This window comes from Myxocyprinus asiaticus, chromosome 32, assembly GCF_019703515.2.
Source record: "Myxocyprinus asiaticus isolate MX2 ecotype Aquarium Trade chromosome 32, UBuf_Myxa_2, whole genome shotgun sequence".
Lineage (NCBI taxonomy): Eukaryota > Metazoa > Chordata > Actinopteri > Cypriniformes > Catostomidae > Myxocyprinus > Myxocyprinus asiaticus.
Genome location: NC_059375.1, coordinates 21,669,392 through 21,690,213, shown reverse-complemented (window position 1 = coordinate 21,690,213; position 20,822 = coordinate 21,669,392). Strand labels below are relative to the sequence as shown.

The 20,822-nt window shown below is 40.0% G+C and overlaps 1 protein-coding gene across 4 annotated transcripts in view; it reads left to right on the top strand.

Annotated features, from left to right (window-relative positions):
- Positions 1 to 17,234, top strand: part of LOC127423666 (myocardin-related transcription factor A-like) — a 40,016-nt gene extending 22,782 nt beyond the window's left edge. For 2 of the 4 annotated variants that reach the window (XM_051668174.1, XM_051668177.1), the window contains 16 exons: positions 3,880 to 3,945; positions 6,572 to 6,627; positions 6,726 to 6,801; positions 7,579 to 7,725; positions 8,410 to 8,570; positions 9,080 to 9,196; positions 9,348 to 9,601; positions 11,169 to 11,340; positions 11,689 to 12,060; positions 12,170 to 13,183; positions 13,320 to 13,523; positions 14,778 to 14,876; positions 15,019 to 15,159; positions 15,287 to 15,373; positions 15,488 to 15,548; positions 15,704 to 17,234. In XM_051668174.1, coding sequence (XP_051524134.1) covers positions 3,880 to 3,945; positions 6,572 to 6,627; positions 6,726 to 6,801; positions 7,579 to 7,725; positions 8,410 to 8,570; positions 9,080 to 9,196; positions 9,348 to 9,601; positions 11,169 to 11,340; positions 11,689 to 12,060; positions 12,170 to 13,183; positions 13,320 to 13,523; positions 14,778 to 14,876; positions 15,019 to 15,159; positions 15,287 to 15,373; positions 15,488 to 15,548; positions 15,704 to 16,251 — 3,575 coding nt within the window. In that variant the 3' untranslated portion in view covers positions 16,252 to 17,234. The remainder of the gene's footprint in view (positions 1 to 3,879; positions 3,946 to 6,571; positions 6,628 to 6,725; positions 6,802 to 7,578; positions 7,726 to 8,409; positions 8,571 to 9,079; positions 9,197 to 9,347; positions 9,602 to 11,168; positions 11,341 to 11,688; positions 12,061 to 12,169; positions 13,184 to 13,319; positions 13,524 to 14,777; positions 14,877 to 15,018; positions 15,160 to 15,286; positions 15,374 to 15,487; positions 15,549 to 15,703) is intronic. The other 2 variants (XM_051668175.1, XM_051668176.1) reach the window with 2 other exon arrangements.
- Positions 17,235 to 20,822: the final 3,588 nt, after the last annotated feature.

Sequence of the window (20,822 nt, the reverse complement as noted above, 5' to 3'; positions counted from 1 at the left end):
TATCGTACAGACGCATAGGTACACAACTTTACGTCTTGCTGAATTCCGACGCAATTGCATCAATTTTTGCGCTATTCTAGTTATGACATAATTTACTATTAATGACATTATCCACTGTATAAGCAGTTACCAGAAAACAAATAGCAACATTAAATTCTACCACTGTACCAATAAACATGATCTACCTAGCTAGGCTGTGTCTGAATGAATTAAAAATCCTGTAGAAATTGCAAACAGCATAGCTAGCTAGCTAAAACACACTGCAACTAACCAGACAGCTGTAGCTCTTGATTGGTCCTCTGACAATCCTGTCATGGTAAACAGTGTCAAAGTTCGTTCTTCTGTGGTTTTTGTTGCCTCCTGATTGGTGAACTTCAGGTAGATTGCCTAATCAGTTCAACTGCACATACCTCACGAATTCAAGCTGACGGCACCCGAATTGTTTAAAAATGATCGGGAGGCTGTAAACTGCTCGTAAGCCGCTAGGCTACGCTTGTAATACCACTCACCTGATGCAAGCCACGAGCACCAGCGATTCCACGCAATTTCTCCTGACAGGAAGCTCACACAACAGGCAAAAAACGTACCATGTTGGCCTTACTGGCTGTTTACTTGAATAATTACTTGAAAAATGTGCAGCAATATTTACTTAATTGAGAAATACTTTATTGCTACATTCCAGTGTTTTAATTTAATTTGTTAATACTTATATTAATATTTAACTTTTCAAATAAAGAAGTGTGTAAAATGGAATATACATTTTTGCTGTGATATCAACAATTGGTATCAAGAATTGTGAAATTTCACTAGTAATGGTGTTGACATATTGGTATTGTGATAACCCTAGTATACACTCACTGAGCACTTTATTAGAAACACTATGGTCCTAATAAATTGGCCGACGACGTGGTTTTCTGCTGTTGTAGTGTTGTGATGTGTTGTGCATTCTGAGATACAGAGTGGTTATCTGAGTTACAGTAGCCTTTCTGTCAGCTCAAACAAGTCTGGCCATTCTCCGTTGACCTCTCTCATCAACAAGGTGTTTCTGTCTGCAGAACTGCCCGTCTTCACTGGATGTTTTTTGTTCTTGGCACCATTCTGAGTAAACTCTGGAGACTGTTGTGCATAAGGCTGGGTGACAAAACTATATTGATATTTATCGAAAAACTAATTTTTTTGACATTGACGATAAACTTTTGAGTAATTTTTATATTTAGCCTATGTTCTACATCTTGGTGATCAAATCAGGTACCTCTCGTTAAAAACGCAAGCAGTTTGGCAAAGTTATACACAAAACTAGCTAACTGAATCACTGTGATGAAATCAGCCGGTTAGGAAGTATTATCAGGCAGCCCTGCTGTCATGGAAACCGGCAATGAGGCTTGGTAGCCACTAGCTAGCAGCTGGCTATCCTGCTAATTTAATATCATTGTGTAATGGGGTTCAGGATGGGCAAGGATGAGGTGGGAACATAACTTCAATGACATAAATTAACTCAAACAAACATAAACACACCGACACACACACACACACAGCGGCCACGTGTGTCTCTCTCTCTCTCTCAAACTGGCACCTCCGGCTCATCTTTATCCCCTTCCCAGCTGATTAGGACAATTCAGCGCCGGGCGTGCGTCCTCACGACCCGGCCACTCCCTCCTCCTCGTCACACTCCTCCACCGCCCAATTCAGGCCATACTCATTCATTGACGTACTCCCCTCCTCTCCCTTCCTGGAGGGGAGGTGTTGCCCTTCCGGCTGTCCTTCTGCCGGCAGGTCTTCCCTGCCTCTCTGGAGCCCTGGGAGAGATGAGGGGAGGGAGAGGGGAGAGGGAAAGAGCGAGGGGGAGAGACAGAGAGAGAGAGATGAGGGGAGGGAGAGGGTAGAGGGAAAGAGCGAGGGGGAGAGACAGAGAGAGAGAGGAGAGAGATAGAAAATCTCACTCGCCAGTCCCCGGACATGGCGTCGCCTTGTCCTCAGCCACTCCTCCGACCCATGGCAGACGGCAGCGAGTCCTCCGACCCCTGGCAGACGGTAATGGCTCCTCCGCTTCCTGGTGGACGGCAGCGGTTCCTCTGGCTCCCGGCGGACGGCAGTGACTCCTCCATCTCCTGGCGGATGGCAGCGGCTCCTCTGCTTCCCGGTGGACAGCAGCGGTGAAGACTCCACGACAGCGCATCCCTCCTCCTTCCCGGGTTTTGACACCAATGTAATGGGATTCAGGATGGGCAAGGAGGAGGCGGAAACCAGCAGAACAGTTAACTTTAATGACATAAATGAACTTAAACAAACATAAACACACCGACACACACACAGTGGCCACTTGTGTCTCTCTCGAACTGGCACCTCCGGCTGGTCTTTATCCCCCTTCAGGCTAATTAGGACAGTTCAGTGCCAGATATGCGTCCTCACAGCCCGGCCACGCCCTCCTCCTTGTCACATATTGTGTACCGAACAAGACAGCACTGACAATGCAATACAGCTATCGACTAAACACAACAACAACTCCGACATCAATACCATTGCTGTTTATTTATGCACTATTTAGTCAAACGTTTTTTCATGATCCATATCGCTGTCACAGGCAAGAAAGTGTTTCTTCTTCTTGTGATGTTTATTGCCAGTTGGCATTCCAACATTTGGTGCATTACTGCCACCTACTGAGCTGGAGTGTGGAGCGTCACAAGAAAGTCTTTCAGTGTAGTCAATCATAAGCTGAAGATGATGAAATTGGCTAAATTAAATCAAAAAGAGGTCACACAACTTATGTTAGATTAAATCCTAAACTGAATATACTTTAAAGTTATCTTACCCTCTGGAGTATACTTGTAAACAAACAAGTTCTATTTAATTCATTCTTGAGGTCAAACAAACATGTGGAATGCGGTTTCGCCCAATTAATGGTATGAAATATATATCATGATAAATATCGATATCGAACAATTTGAAAAAAATATTGTGATAATGTTTTTGGCCATATCGACCAGCCCTAGTGTGAAAATCCAATTTTTCCCCATTCTGTTGGTTGATATGAACATTAACTGAAGCTCCTGATCAGTATCTGCATGATTTTATGCATTGCACTGCTGCCACATGATTGGCTGATTAGATAATCGCATGAATAAGTAGGTGTGCAGGTGTTCCTAATAAAGTGCTCAGTGAGTGTATCTCTTATACTTTATGGTAGATCTTGTCAAACTGTATTCTTGGCACCAGTTTCTCAACTAAAGTTAATCTGATCCTCAGACATTGTCACTGTGAAGGTCAGAACAGCTGACTGGTGAACACAAAGCAATGCCAGGTGTGCAGTGATGTCACTGTGTTTGGACTGACAGGTGCACACTTGCCTCAGATGTCTGAAAAGCTCATCTGACTCGTGTGTCAGGAGACCATCAATATTCATAAGCCACATCCCTCCCAACACAACAATCCTTATCATAATGGTGCTTTAACGGCTTGTTGTAATAAAACAAAACAAACAGGCACAACTGCAACACTAACAAATCTCAATTACTTCCTACACTCCACCCTCTTCAAAGTTATTTAGCAACTCATTAAGTACCTGATTTTGAGCATGGCCCTCCTCTGCCTCTCCTTGAAGAAAGCAGTTGAGCGTGGTGAAACAGGAAGTATGAAAAACCACCCAAACAACCTCAAGATTGACAGTCCCTCCTCTCTGCTTTTACCCTTTAGTAAGGCAGAACAGAAAGAGGGCCCTGTCCAGCCCCCGTCCTGACCAGCTTCACTTCAGCTTATAGTCATCTACACACAGAATGGCTGCAGTGGCTAGGACGGAGCCATAACGCAGCCATCCTGATGTGAATATTGAGTCTGTCTCTTTCATTCTCTGTATTTGAACACTTTCCCTCTGTCCTCATGCAGTTCTTCAGCTCAAACTACAACAGAGAAGGACACGAGAGGAGCTGGTCAGCCAAGGAATCATGCCCCGTAAGTCAATTATTCACTCTGTACTTATGTCAAGCATTCACGCTGCTGCATTACGCATACTTTGCATATGTGCAACCTCCTGCAGATAAAATTCAGAGTGTGGTGTATTAGCTATGACAGTCATTTTGAGTTAGGATTAAAGGGATGGTTTACCAAAAAATGAAAATTCTGTCATCTTTTACTGACCCTTTTGTTTTCCAAATCAATATGGCTTTCTCTTTTTCATCTGTGGAACACAAAAGAAGATGTAACTTGAATGGTGACTGAGGCTGTCATTCCCTAACATTCTGCATAACATCTATCTTTGTGTTCGCAGTAGAAAAGAAAGTTATTTGGTTTTGGAACGATGAGGGCGAGTTAATGTCAGAATTTTCATTTTACATCATCTGTTTAAGAAATGTTTGTGCCAGCTACATCTTGAATACAAGGTATAATGCAAATGTTCAGATATTCAGTAGAACAGTGACTGCTGTTATTTTTAGATGTAATATAGCTGCATAAAATGTGTAAATTGCCAGTCGCTTTATCGTTTGATTAAGTGTTTTCAGTAACAACAGAATACCAGTGGCCCTTAAAAATCATGCACACTCTTTCCATGCACACTGTTGATTCTTGCATGAACTGGTCATAAAGTTTGATCTGATCTTTAAGTTACAACTATAGAATCTGCTTAACCAAATAACACAAACAGTGATACATTTTTATGTTTTTATTGAACACACAAAGTAAACATTGACAGTGCAGGGTGGAAAAAGTAAGTGAACCCCTAGATTAATGATTTTTCCAAACGCTAGTCACAAACGTTTTCATGCAACTGTATTTGTTGGTGTGGTACTGTTTTGGTGCATCTGTGACTACATGTATTTTCTGATTTTCTGAAGGATATTGAAACATTCACAGTAACTCATTCTGCATGAAATTGACACAGAATTCAGTCCTGCCACAATGTGTTAACATCTGGTCCCTATCAGGTTATGCATTATTATTCACATTGCAGCTTAAAAGTGCATGTTGCTAATAGGCTGCAACATGCATTTATTGATGTGACTCTTTTGCAACTAGTTGCACCTGGTCTAGTTCAGCCCCCGTCCTGAATCCCGTGCTAGCATGATCTTTGTAAGCAGTCTTGGCTCGATTGCCGAAGCTCAGTCATTGTGAAAGGGCCTGTTGTTATCAGGTGGATTGACTTCCCCTATTGTTTCTACTTCCTTATTCTGTGTTCTGCTCATCAGGCAAGAGGATTTGTAGTCTTCACACTGTGCTGTCTGTATGGCGTCTCTGTAGGAGGAGGAAGTGCCACAGCAGCTCTAGCTCTGCTCTTTGATATTAATGGACAAAAATGAACTATTTGGTTAGCTTTATAAAGTACTGAACTCTAGACATTGCAATATTCATTGATAGTTTCGGCATTTAGTTGACATGTTTTTCCAGAGCCTACTGCTTTGATCATTAGCATCTATTAACATAATATGAAGGGATATGAAGGTTAGTAATTGAAAACAGGTGAGAGGTCAGTCTCTGTTGTCACATAATGGTTTTTCCTCTACCTTTTCTTGCTATTTAAATAGAGTCAAGTGCAAACTTTCATATAAAATACGTTTATGCATTTGGAAAACGCTTTTACTCAAAGTTCTTTTACTTTTCGTTTGTGTTCCCTGGGATTCAAACCCATGACTTTGGTATAGTTAGTGTCAAGCTCTACCAATTAATTAAAGGCCCTTTTCAAGGAAGCATAGCATACACTAAAATCTTAAATCTTGTTTTGTTCCGGTGAGATTTTAAGTGTCCCCCAGCTTTATTATTGTGAAACTGGGCGGATGATCATGACCAAACCCTACCTTTAGGCTTTGGAAATTTCATCATATGTTACCCAATCTCAGCTGTTACATGACAAACATTCTTACTCTGTGGTATCCCTTATTTATATACAGTAGAACAATCACATGCATTTTTTGTTTCAGTGTTTTAATTTCCAGCTATATATAGAGTATATACAGTATACAGCCAGATAATCAATATACTAGTACTAGTCATGTAAGGTAGACAACAAAAATAATAAAGTGGTCACTATAAAGTTCTTCTCAAGTACAGGACATTCTAACCATCTATATGCATAGAAGAGATCAGGAATATCAGTCTTGATGTTTTAACTCACCATAATCTATCCAAGATTCAGGTAACAGGGTCTGGTTTTACTGTGGAGCATAAAGCAACAAGACAAGATGGTTGCAGCATTGTGGTTTGAAAGAGACAACAGATCATCTATTTTCAACTCTTTTTAACACCTTTGTAAACACCACAAATTATGGCCTGAATTTTTAACAAAAGTGAGTCAAAGTAATAATAAATAACACTTCAACATTGGAACTGTTGAGCACAACATTGAGTTTGATGTCTCAGTGTTTGATGGATTCACACTTCTGTCATTACACTGAGCTCCATTTCTTTTAGCAGGTCATTCTCAGTTTATTTTTTTAGCTAATCTGATTTTCAAGGGATGTTCTCTTTTTTTATTTATTTTTTAAGCTGGACCTTTAATGACTAATTTGACACTCTCTAAATAGTTCCTCAATGTTAAATATGACTAACCATCAGCAAGTGAGACCATCTCTTTTTCTATATGCAGCGCTAAAGAGTCCGGCTGCCTTTCACGAACAAAGGAGAAGTCTGGAGAGAGCGCGCGTGAGTGAATTTCTCTCTTCACCTCTCGAAGGCACTTAGTTGAAAATTTGTATTGTTCTCACCTTTCATTGACACAAACTTTTCTTTTACTGTTGCAGACGGAGGATTACCTGAAAAGGAAGATCAGGAGTCGGCCAGAGAGGTCTGAATTGGTGAGGATGCACATTTTAGAAGGTGAGTGCCATGTTGTGCCCTTTTATAGGTGAAGTGTGTAATTTTATTTTGTTAAAATACATTCTTATCCCAGCTTAATGTGCAGAGATAACTTATAAGCAAGCCATTTGTAGGTTGACTTCCCCTAAAAGTGTGAACAATGTGGCTCTGTGGCACTATCAATACATGGCTCTGTTTGTTTGAGTATCTTGACCAGCCCAACACAACAACATTGGTTCAACCAATGGCATGAGTTGAGGGCGGGACCATATGTTTGTATGGCCAATTGAAGATGGGGGGAGTGTTTGGGAAACATATTTGAAAATAATCCTTATTTTGGCACAGAAAAGTACACACTTCAGCTTTAAATATGAAAATGGAACTATAAAGTATGACAAAACAATTCTGTTCTGTTTAATTTACATTTACATTTATTCATTTAGCAGACGCTTTTATCCAAAGCGACTTACAAATGAGGAACACAGCTAAATCATTTTCAAGTCATGTTCCTCTTATGCAATTTCCTTCACGTGCCTTAGTCACTATCTTACCTGAACTGACCTGTTTCTGTATCTTTTTATCAACCCAAAGTGCTGCTATTACGAACAATTTTCTGTAACTTTATCAGTTAACCATTTGAAAAATTACATTACATTTTTGGTTAAGGCAGAAACAGGCAGTTGAATTGATAAATGTCCAAAAACAGCTAAAATAGTCAATACTAGACTCTCTGAGGAGAATTTTGGTGTTATTAACGGAGAAGGAAGTGTTTAATTTTTTAATTGATTTCTGCCACAGAGACTTCAGCCGAGCCCTCACTGCAGGCCAAGCAGATGAAGCTGAAGAGAGCTCGATTGGCTGATGACCTCAATGATAAGATCTCCCACCGTCCTGGACCCATCGAGCTTATCCACAAGAACATTCTGCCTGTGCACACGCTCATTGGTTAGCCCTTAACCATTGTCAAAAACAGCACTTATGTCTCACACTTTTTACACCAATGTCAGCAATATTGTAATGTCACAATAGCTATGCAGATGCATGTTATGCAAATATGCGAAAATTAGTCATTACCACGAAGCTCACATCATACCGAAAATGAAAATTGTCATATTTTACTCACCCTCATGTTGTTCCAAACCTGTATGACTTTTCTTTTCCTGTGGAACACAGCTCTTCTGTACAATGAATGTGGATGGGGACCAGGGGCTTTAAAGCTCCAAAAGGAGAAAAAAGCATCATAAAAGTAGTCGGTACACCTCATGCACCTTATTACAAGTCTTCTGAAGCCATATGATAGCTTTGTGTAAAGAACAGACTGAAATTTAAGTTAAAACCCTGCTTGACAGCCCTGGTGACCATTCACTTTCATTGAATAGAAAAGAGCAGCTTGGACATTTTGCTATAAATATGAAATGAATGACATGAGGCCATGAATGATAACAGGGCAAATAAATGATGACAGTATTTTCACTGAGCCATTCCCTTGAAGTCTTAAAAGACAAAGTCTTTAGTGACAGTAAGAAAGCATAGCATGAATCATTTATAGATATAGAAGTATCTGTCCTAATTTGATACTTAAATGTATGCATGCACAGATCAGACATTATTTCTTGTCTGGACTCTTAGTTACAGAGTCTCCGAAGGGTGAGAGCTCCTCATTGGATGAGGACAGTAGTGATGCCCTGTCACCAGATCCACAGGGTAGTCAGGACTCTCCTTTGGGTCTTGCCCCGCAACACTCCCCTTCTGATTTGCTGAATATGAATGGACAAGCCTCGCCCACTCAGGTACACTCCTGAAATGGCTTTTCAGCTGAAGTCACCATTTTTTTGAAGCCAATTTGTCCAAATTGTTTGGTAAAATGATTTTTACTTTTACTTATTAAAAATACTTGAAATGGGTACATTAGGCTTAAACACTTAAAAAAGCTTTAAATACATCAAACAAATCCCTGGAACACCTGCTATGACTTTTTTCATCTCTCATGAGTTTGCATCCCTGCAGTTAGCTAGAGGGCAGCACTGCTCTACACTTCAATTAGCTCGTACACCTTCATCGTGTGCAGTGTTCTGATCTAAATCACCTAATTTTCCCTCCAGGATTTAACAAAATATTCAAGATTGGGATTCAAAATGTAAAAATTTAAGAACTGTGATACTTTTATATTGATCGTCCACTATTCTGAATATTGGTGGTATTTCTATATACCTCCAATATTCAATATACTTTGAATGATGGTTACATAAGAAATGCATTATAAATCACATGCCGTATTTAACAAGTGAATATATTGTAGTTCCTCAGTCAGGCCCCACCTCCTCTGCTCCGTGCATCTGACAGCTCTCCGCCACAGAATCTAGCCAATGAAACCACTATGGCGAACTCTTCCCGTCCACCTACGGGACAGACAAAGGTAAAGTGATATGCATCATAGATTTCAATTGACATAATACACATACATAATTGGAAATATTTAACTGATGGCATAACCTGTGATTACATTTATCAATTAGAACCAATCTCCTTTCGTCCTTTTATCTTTCTTTGCTTTGACGCATCATAAGCAGCAGTCCAAATCCAGCACAGATCGGACTTCTCAGCGACTCAAGAAACCCAAAGATAACAAGCCCAAAGTGAAGAAACTTAAATATCACCAGTACATCCCCCCTGACCAGAAGAACGACCGTGAGCCCCCTCCCCAGCTGGACTCCTCGTACGCCAAGATCCTCCATCAGCAGCAGCTTTTCCTTCAGCTTCAGATCATCAACCAGCAACAGCAGCACTACAACTACCACACTATCCTACCTGCTCCTCCCAAGTGAGTGCAACCGCACAGGACATGGATTCATGTAGTATAATTATGCATATGCGTATCTGTGTATATGTCTACCAGAGCTCTCAATTGGTGGGTCATGACCAGGGGCCTCATGTATAAACGTTGTATATGCACAAAAATGTTGCGTATGGCACTTCTCACGCTCAGGATGGGATTTATAAAAAGTATTTTTGGCGTAAAAATGTGCGCACCTCAACCACATACCCCTTGCATACGCACTCTTTTACTGCTGTGTGTTAATTTGCGAACTGAAGTAATGAACTGAACAGACTGATTCTAAACTCTGCTTTTCATTTAATACACCTCATTTAGAATAAAAAAGTATGTAGTTAAGCACTTGAATCAAAATGAATCATGATCCAGCCAATATTTGGCTATATTTATTTTATGTAACTAATTAAAAAGGCATTCAAATATAAGCTGTAATAAGGAAATATTGGTAGTGGATGTGCTGCGTTTAAAGGACTTTCCAGTGGCATCATATACAGGGAACGTACTTAAAATGAAAGCGAGGATTTCTTGGCTTGTGATGTTTTCGGTTCCCAATGGCTGTGCACTCGGAATTGTGTTCTATTACATAAATCATGTCTTAAGGGTAAAACAGCATTTGAATGAAGATGATCTGTGATGTGGATTTGTCTCTGACTGACTTAAAATGGCTTGGTGAAACAGATGGTATAATAATAGACACTGCTGGACACATTTAGTTACTGAACGGACCATTGTAAAGACTGGTGGTGGAGGTGGGCTGTCTGGACGGGTCCTATCAGAAACTCGGTACTGTACAGCTGCAAACAGATAAAGCACTGCACATAAAATGTGCTGCCTGCTTCACTTCATTTCGACCCTAATTGCCATGAAAATCCCATTGTTCCTTATAAAAACATTATGAAAAATACCCTTGAAGTTCAGCTGTTTTTCAAAATGTTAAATATCAGTCAAATACAAAAAACTCTTTTAGTATGCAGATGATGTCAGACAACAATTTAACACTGCACACATAATTTTATAATCTTTGTTTTGTTTCCAGTATTAAATATTTAACATCTCTATAAAACAGCCTTAAAACGATTTAAAACATTGTCTGAGAATCAAAATTGCATAGATTTATGCTTGCAACAACAAAAAAGAATTGCCAAGGGATAAGATATATTCTCTAAAAACAAGTTAATATCTTATAAAATAATGTTTCTCAATTCAACAAATCTTGTTTAAAAGATGTCAAGATATATTACTCTAAAACAAGACAAAGATTAAGAAATTATTTTAGCACCATTATCTAACATATGGGCACTTGAGGCATTAACAGTCTGTATTATCTTCCGTGTTTATGGTTCTCATACCGTTAAACGCGGTAGTCACGTGTCTGGATGGCAATATGCATTTGGTAATTGTAAGTAAATGAGGTTATACATAGTATAAACAGGCGCTGTACGCTCCAGGTTCACTTGCAGTGAGGATAAACATGGTTTGTACTGGCCACACAATGTGTTATGTGCAGTGAATTATCAGCTAGAGAGATTAATGTGAACTCTGTGTGCATGTCCAGACTTCCTACTGAAAAGCAGCAACCATCCACCAATTCTGGCCCCTCCCCATCCCAGACAACTTCCACCTGCTCTACAGCTTCCTCCAATAAGAATGGGCCTACTCGTCAGAGCCAGCCTACAGTGGGAGGAGCTAAGCCCAACACTTTGCCTGCAAACCTGGAGGAATTCAAAGTGGGTACCAGTTGCAATTTATTCACTCATACAGGGTTCCCACAGTCATGGAAAACCTGGACATATTTTAAAATGGTGATTTCCAGACCTCATGGAAATGTCTTGGAAACCTCAAGAGTGAATATTACTTTTTTTCTAGTTTGCTCAACCCTAAAACATTTCCTTGGCTAGAAATTACTCTTTTTTTTTTTTTTTTTTTTTTAGTTCTATCTATATGAAATCGTTTTTTTAAATACTTCAGTTATCACGTGTGATGGAAATTCATTGGTCAAAATGTGTGGGAACCCTGCTCATACAAAAGCAATAGTTCATATAGTGGAACTAGTTTTTTCTTTATTTCCCTTCTAGGTTGCTGAGCTTAAACATGAGCTCAAACTGAGGGGTCTGACAGTATCAGGCACTAAGAACGATCTCATCGAACGACTGAAAAACTACCAGGAACAAAACTGTGGTTCCTCAGCATCAGGAGCTGGAGCTGTGAAAACTGTGTCTGCTCAGTCATCTGGTGCTGTCCCACATCAAAGGAAAGACGTGACTGTTAAAATGTCCGCCTTTCCCATGGCAGCTTCCACCAGGGTCCACACCACAACTCCACCTCAAATCATGCGGTTTAGCAGTACTAGCTCCTCTCCTCCTGTATCTCCTACCCCCTCTGACCGTTCTGTGGCTGGATTGAGTCCAGATGAGACCAGCTGCAATGGGGATGTGTATGGAGAAATGGTAGGTCTGAGTCACCTGTATGTGTTAAAGCTTCTTTATCACACTAAGAAAATGATGTGTGTGGCAGTATTGCTGAATATCTTACAAACGTTTCTTTTTCCTTTAACAGGTTAGCTCACCTCTGACCCAGCTTACCCTGCACCCCTCTCCAGATCATCCCTCCTCAATTAAAGAGGAGCCTCTTGGGCAGATGCAGGCCTCTTGTAGCTTTTCTCGCCCAGGTCCACTGTCAGCTGCGCAGCCTCAAGTTCCAGGTCTGGTGACAACAGCAGGATCAGCAGTGCCTCCTCTGAACAAAGACCAAATGCTTCAGGAGAAAGACAAGCAGATAGAGGAGCTGACACGTATGCTCAGGCAGAAGCAGAGGCTGGTGGAGACTCTGCGCTCTCAGCTGGAGCAGGGTAAGCATGGAGCAGCCACAGATGGCATGGACAACACCACAACCTCTGATATACCATCCCTCCCCAATGGAGTGGAGGTGAGGGTAAAGGAAGAGATCAAGGAGGAAATGGATACATCAGAGTACTTGCAGAAGCAGGTCCAGCCTCTGAAAAAGATGCAGACACCGTGTTCACAGCAGACACTGCTCAGGCTGCAGCAGATTCACCGGGTACAGCTGCAGCAGCAACAGCAACAACTGCAGCATCAGCAAATGCTGGTGGACCTACCAAACATACAGCAACAGAAGACACAGTTACTGCAACAGCAAAATCAGCAAATGCAAGTGGACCCAACAAAACTCCAGCAAGAGCAAGGGAAGATACAGGTATTGCAAAAACAGCAGCAGAAGACACAGTTACTACAACAGCAGCAGAAAACACAGCTACTGCAACAGCAGCAGAAGGCACAGTTACTACAACAACAGCAGCTGCAGAAGAATCAGTTACAGCAGCAGCAGAAGACACAATTACTACAACAAGAGCAGCTGCAGAAGAATCAGTTACAGCAGCAGCAGAAGACACAGTTACTGCAACAGAAGACACAGTTGCTGCTGCAACAGCAGCAACAACAAAAGCTGCAGCAGCTCATCATCCAGCAGAGTCAGCAAAAGCAACTACAAACCAATCAGAAGAAGCAGCAGAAATCACAAAATCAGCCACAGCAGCAGTCACAGACACAGCAGGTATGCAGCATTTCCCTCTCTTTTGATAGCTCAGATGTATTTGTTTGAATGTCATTGTGAAGACTGTTTGCAAATGCACAGATTTTTTTTCTTGCAATCCTTGCCCTCTTTTTCACTTAATTTGTTTCTTATACAGATTTCACAAGTGTTCGTCAACCAACAGTCTGGTACTCAAATTACCACATCTTTTCCACTGGATCTCCTGAAGGCTCACGCCACACCCACACTGGTCACCGATAGCAACGGCAACCGTTATCTGATTGCAATAACCAGTAACGGTGTGGATAGCCTGTCAGGAAAGTCTCCTCAGAACAAATCCAATGGACGCATTACTCTTCAGGTGACTGAAAATATATAGATATATCTGGCCTTATTTGTGCAATAAATGCAAAGTCAATGGGCATGGCCATGAATTTTGGGGTATTTTCTTGCAAGCATGCACCAACTCTAGGCACAAGTGGGTTTGGCGAAATTGTGCGTGCAAAGCGCTAATGGGCTGGGTCAAGTGCAATTTAATTCTGAGGTTCCTCTCCATCACCGTCTGCATCCAATCATATAGTCCATTCCCCGTCAAAGACGGCATGTTCATAAGAAGTTAGTAGTGTATGTGGGCTGCATGTAATAAATTAGAAGAATAGAAATATTAACTTGCGTTCTTTTGTGCATCAAATGTTGAATGTCAGGCATATTTCTATGACAGTGACATGCTCCTTTTATACGCATGGAAAATGTGGTTCTCGTCAGGATTTGGATGTTGTCTCCGTTAAATAATAGAGAATGCAAGTATTATTATCATATTGTTCAAGTGACACAAATTATGGCTAATATTAACAGTGATAACATTTAGTGAAACACCAAAAAATTTAACCAAAAATATTGAAAAAAAAATCCAATTACAATTGAAACAAAACAAAAATATAATCAAAATAATTAATTGGTCAAAACTCCTATATAACCACCACCTGTAAAATTCTAACATTTTACCCTATCCAACTTCCACCAGCCTCTTTTGCAGTGACTTAAAATCACTCAACAACAACACGTGGAAAAATATTAATACAAATTACATTATAAATACAATTGTAAATATAAACATTATAATAATAGTAATAATTGAAAAATAATCCATGACCTCTAGAAAGCTGAACACAAATCTCATAAATTTATATTTTATAAAATGGCTACAACACTAAATGTCAGGGACATCATTTAATCTTTCCATTTTATTTTCAGAGTTTGGACATTAACTTTATTACCACCTGCTGGTGGAGTCTCCAAACTGCAAATGCAGTAACTGATTTTAGACTTTGCGCTGAAAACAGACGTGCTTTTGAAACGTCTACTCAGAAAATTAGCAAACTGCACTTTGCGGCACTTCATAGAGATACAATACACCCACAGTTTGCGTGCATACACCCACAGATATCGCAAACACTCCCACCCACGCCCACTTGCGCTATACGCTGGTACAACAATTGCACTTAGAATAAGTTCTCTCAAGAAAATTAGATAAGACATTGCACACGGCCATTCATCTTTATTTCTTCTTGACTAAAAATCATTCATAAACCTCTGTTTTGGTTATGGGTTTCAGAGATTACAATCTACCCCTACCAAGCTCCCTAGCCAATCATCTACTGAAATCGCTGGTTCTGCCAACCAATCACAAGCTGTCAGAGAGCCCATCACCAAAGTAAGTGCATGTTCTCAAATCTGTTAATGTTCTGAAAAGGAGCATTTATATTTATAAAGAGATATCTTTACAGCTCTTTGACACTCTTTTAATTTAACAAATTCTGGAGTTTTTAAAGCAAACATTGCACTCCTTCTTTCAGGTGCAGAAATCAGGGCTCCACTTGAACACCACAACAGTTCAAGAGTCTAGCCCGCCAGTATCTGCCCCACCCAGCTTTGAGCCCTTCTTCTGTGAGGAATCTAACCCACTGAGCAAACCCTCCTCACCCCCTTCATTTAAGGTATACAGTAGCATTGTTAGATAAACTCACATATCATGTATACCCATGCATTTCCATTTTCTTTTTTTCCCTCATCTTTTTTGAGCTTTCCGTTTTCCCTCCACCCATCATCTCCTTCTCTTTTTAGGAGGTGGTTTGCCCAACCTTTGATCGGCACACATTGTTCACCCCTTCCTCCCCAAAGCTGAACCCTCACCCCCCTCAACATTTCAAAGTATGACTTTCTTTCTTTCTTTCTTTCTTTCTTTCTTTCATTGCTTCCACTGTTTTGTCTTCTAGTAATTTTGTAAAATTTTTGTAAAAAGAGTAAAATGCTCTTTGCTTACAGGAAAATCTCTCTAACAACCAGCAAATAGATGACCTGTTTGAAATCCTAATCAAGAGTGGAGGTAAAAAAAAAAAAAAAGAGCTCTTTTGAAATCATGTGAGCATTAGAAATTTGTAGTGCTCTTACACAGGAAATATAATTTAATTCACTGTGTGCATGGCAGTTGTAGCTTGAAAACTTAAATTGTTTGTGGTTGGTCTCTCTTGTTTGAACCAGAAATTTCATCAGGATTCAAAGCTAATCAGGACCCCTCCCTGTCAGACCTCCATTCCAGCCCTCCCACCTCCTCCCCACATTCTTCTCTGCTGCACCTCTCACCACCCATACATCACATTGACCCTTCCCCTTCCCAGAAGCTCCCAGACACACAGGACAGTCCCTGCTCGGAAACTGGCCGCCTTGAGGACTTCCTGGAGAGCACCACTGGGACGCCTCTTCTCGGTGCGGAGCCAGATGGTCCATTGACATTGATTGATGACCTCCACAACCAAATGCTGAGCACTTCCAGTATTCTGGACCATCCCCCATCTCCAATGGACACCAGTGACCTGAGCTTCTCACCCCATCCAACTAGCCTAGACTTTGAAGACCCCACCCTTGATGGCATGGATTGGTTGGACATACCTGTGGGAGGATTGAGCAATAATTGTAATGGTGGGGGTATGGTTCTAGCCCCTCTGAGTTCACACACCCCACCCAGTGTATTCTCTGCAGACTTTTTGGACAGTTCAGATCTTCAGCTCCATTGGGACTCCTGTTTGTAGCATTTGTTCTTAATTGCTTAACAACACACAATTTAGCACCTTCAACCTTACTGTGTTTAGACTGTACACAAAACACTCCAGACACACATGCTGTTTCGTAAGATGCAAAGCTTTATTTTTCTTTATATTCCACAAGATTGCCGGATGGTATTTAAACAGTTCCTGCGTCTGATAGGTCATCTTAAGCACTGAATTTTAAGCTCTCATGTACTTAATCAAACATGTACAATCTACAATTTTACATTACATGGCACTGTTGCTTTTGCCAACAGAGAGACCAATCTGGATCCCTCACCAAAAGCTTTCCACTCCTCTAAGAAACCAACTTATGCAGGCCTGACCATTTTATCTCCATTAAATCCATTCATTGGTTCAACTATTAAACCAGTTGTCTGTATCCATTAGATGAGGTCATTCAATCCTTTTGATAGCTTTTAACTCTAAGCACACCAGGCAGCACAGTCTCCACTGGGAAAGATGATTATCTGCCCATCTTAAGTATGATATGACCTCCGAACAACTATATATGGCTACAGTGGTGCTGTCGTTCAGGCAGTGCTGGGGATTTCAATGTATTTATTTTCTCTTATAAGTTCATGACACCTCTCCTGTCGTCACAATTTCACACAGTAAATTTACTCAAATCAACAAACTCAAAGGATGAAAAATATAAGATATAAAACCACTCCTTATTTGGCATGTTAGCTCGTCCTACTTGGCACTTAAGCTGACCCAACTGGTGCTCTGGTCTAAAGAAACAACCCAATGTAATGACCTCTGCAGGGAACCAGGTTTGGTGACGTTCACCAGATCTCTATGCATTGCTGTATTTTAGGATCATAATATTGACAAAACCTTTGTTTTTTTTTCCTCTGAATGTAACAATTAGCTGGTGGAGGTCAGTGTTGGGGTTCAGGTTTCAGAGTATTTGAAACTTCTTATTTTTTTTAAAAAGAAAATTAATTAAAAGCGGAAAAAAATGCCTTGTGGGGTGTTTTATTTTTGCACCTGGACTCACACATACACAGCATTGTTGAAAGTATTCTTTACATATGATTACTACTTAATCTGCAATTTTGAAAAATCAAATAAAAGCAAATGGGATTTTTTTCCCCCTAATGTTAAATTATTTAGATGTTTGCAGGATTGTTTTAAAATAAAAAAAAAAATGAATACTTTCGGAATGCACTTTACGAGAACTCTCACTCTTTACTCTGAAAAACAATGCTTCTCTTTTAATAGAATGTAATTTTAAAGGTGCAGTATGTAAGATTCAGAAACCCTTGTTATTAATGACATCTGTGACCGTTAAGTGAACTGCAGCCAGCTACCTGTTGCTCGTGCTCGTGCACACACTCCACAGGGACGCGAGCGAGCATCGACCAAAACAATGACATAACGTACAAAGAGGCTGAACTTGATTCACCGGCATCATGCTGACAGATGAGGTAGCATAATTAAAATACACAGTTATGATTGTTTTACTACAAACTTTGAGACTAAACTAAAACTACTTATTAGCTAACATAGTATAATGATACACACATACAGCTACATACAACCGAACTATACCAGACAGTTTGCTGTTGCACTGCACTGTTATGTTGCACCATTGTATGTTTTGTATGTCATATGTTGTACTACGATCAAGAAACCAGCGTATTTGCTTAAATTTATCCAGTATACCTGACTTTTATTATAAAGAGAAGATCGTTGAAATTATTTGAAAGTTACGAAGCAAGGTACCTTGCAATTCGTCAGCGTTAGCAGGCAAGATCAAGTTAGCTAAAATTACACAGATCAATCCTTATGGCACTATATTTCACATGCTTTTCAGTTATATAAGCTTACCTGTACAATAAGAAGAACACCAATTCAGGGTCCGTTTTGAACCCCAAAACCGAATGAATGTCCCTCGAGGAATCAAATGCCCTGCCGATGTTCACTCTAGTTTAGACTACGATCACGTTCCCGTTTAGCCAGACGGGATTTAGTAGATAAATAAATAAATATATATATATATATATATAATATTATTATTATTATTATTATTATTATATATATATATTTATTTTATTTATTTTTTAATTTTTTTGGCTTACTCAGAGTTTTTTGTAGGAGTCGGTGTTGTGCTGGGAGCCGGACGTTTGCTGGACTCCATCTCTAAGATAAGTTACCTAGTGTTGTTGTCGCTGATGAATAGCAGAAAAGAAGCTATTACTGAGGCAAGGGTCTCGAGAGCGCGCATAAACGTCACATCCTTTGGATTTTCCTGGCAAAACCGACCCGCTCCCTTCGCATGAAAATCAGTCTACAGGCTTTAATAGGCAACCTAGGAAGTCCAGGAAGGACTCATTTTTTAAGTTGCGTTACAAGCCGTTCACACATAGTCAAAAAAAAAAAAAAAAAAGCCGACTATTACAAGAAAATTGTTACATACTGCACCTTTAACTGCTATCAATTTAGGAAACTCATGCTTTACAATTGGCAATAGGTAATTTGATGTCAAGTCCTTTTATTGTGATCCTTGTACCTGAGAATTTTCCACAACACTGTGCTATCATCAGTGGCCAAAGGAGGGTGAGAGAGGTTTACAGGCCAGACTATCTTCACAAATCGAAAAAATGAGTCTCGTGCTGTTTCTTGTGGCAGCTTCGACGACTACCACCAAAATCTTTTGAATTTTACCTTCCCATGAGGTATGATGTCACAACAGCACTGAGTTTGAGAAAGAAAGCCATGACTTAATGTATTTATAACATGTGAGTAGGCCTACAAAATAATCACACACACTATACTAACACTGCTAAAATTTTAATAAAAAACAAACAGTTTGAGTTCTTTTATTTCAAAAAGAGACACTGCAAATCCAAATTTGAAAACTATTGAAACTTGCTTGAAACATTAGGGTCCGTTCACACAAAACACGCTTTGTTTTTTCATCCGTTTGTGCTGTTTTCTTTGTAAACATACGCTACATTGATGTCTTTGACTGTCACGCCGTGTCCGCTGTTTTGGGTTAGTTCACACAAAAATGAAAATTCTCTCATCATTTGCACACCCTCATACCATCCCAGATGTGTATAAATGTATTTCTTCTGCTGAACACAAATTAAGATTTTTAGAAGAATATCTCAGCTCTGTAGGCCTGTATAATACAAGTGAATGGTGACCAAAACTCCAAAAGTAATCCATAAGACTCCAGTGGTTTAATCATTGTCTTATGGGGCTTTTCCACTGCACGGTACGGCTCGACTCGACTCTGCCCACTTTTTGGGGGTTTCCACTGTGGATAGTACCTGGTACTTTTTTTAGTACCACCTCGTTCGAGGTTCCAAGCGAGCCGAGCTGATACTTAATGTGATGTCAAAACGCTGCAGATCACTGATTGGTCAGAGAGAATCGTCACTACCAGCGTCACTGGATTTGCGACACGGGATATCAACCCGCTAGTTTTAAAGTTAGCAACAGCGATAGCAGTATCACTTGTTCACGTGACTTTCGAATTGTAAAAAGAAATGACTGTGCTCAATAAACGAGGTGCAGACGTTCCTCTCGTTAGTAGCCGAGGAGAGAATCCAACGAGAGCTGGATGGGGCGATGCAACTATGACGATCAGCCTATAATCCCACTCACGTTGAGGCTGCACTAAACTGCAGTGGAAAAGCAAGCTCAGAAAAGTAAAGCGAGCAGAGTAGAGTCAAACCGTAACGTGCAGTGGAAAAGTGCCGTTAATGTCTTCTAAAATGATCCAGTTGGTTTTGGGTGAGAACAGACCTATAACTACTTTTTCAATGTACATTTTGACAATCTTTATTTCAAGCTTGAGTATACTTCCTATAGTGCCATCTAGTGCTCTGCACATGTGTCAAGCACTAGGAAGTGTAATCGAGCTTGGAATCATGATCGTGCCTAGAGACTGCAATGTCAAGATGTACAGTGAAAAGGGAGTTATATTTTGGTCTGTTCTCACCCAAAACCAACTGGATCGCTTCAGAAGACATTGATTAAATCATTGGAGTCATATGGATTATTTTTATGCTGACTTTATCTCCTTTTTGGAGCTTTTGGAGTTCTGGTCACCATTCACTTGCATTGCATGAGCCTACAGAGCTGAGATATTCTTCTAAAAAATTAGTTTATGTTCAGCAGAAGAAAGTCATACACATCTGGGATGGCATGAGGCTGAGTACATGAGAGAATTTTCATTTTTGGGTGAACTATCCCTTTAACTCAAGACACCTGTGGCTCCTCGTAATGCTTATTTGAAATTTTATTTATTTATTTTGTCATTGATTCTTTACATTTATTTACCGAAAATGTGAATACAAAACCTTTAATATTCTTGCAAAATATATTTTAGTTATATTAATTTGTCCGATTTTGGTTTCTGCTTTAAACGTTTAAATTCCAATCTCCAAACTCTAATTGATGTTAAAAGCCCTTATACAAACAGTTAATTAACATCTCACAATTTATACACAATACATAAGTGACATTTACAACATAACAAATAGTAGCCTATATACACACATATTTCTTAAAGCCTATCTTCTAAAAGTTTCAGAACA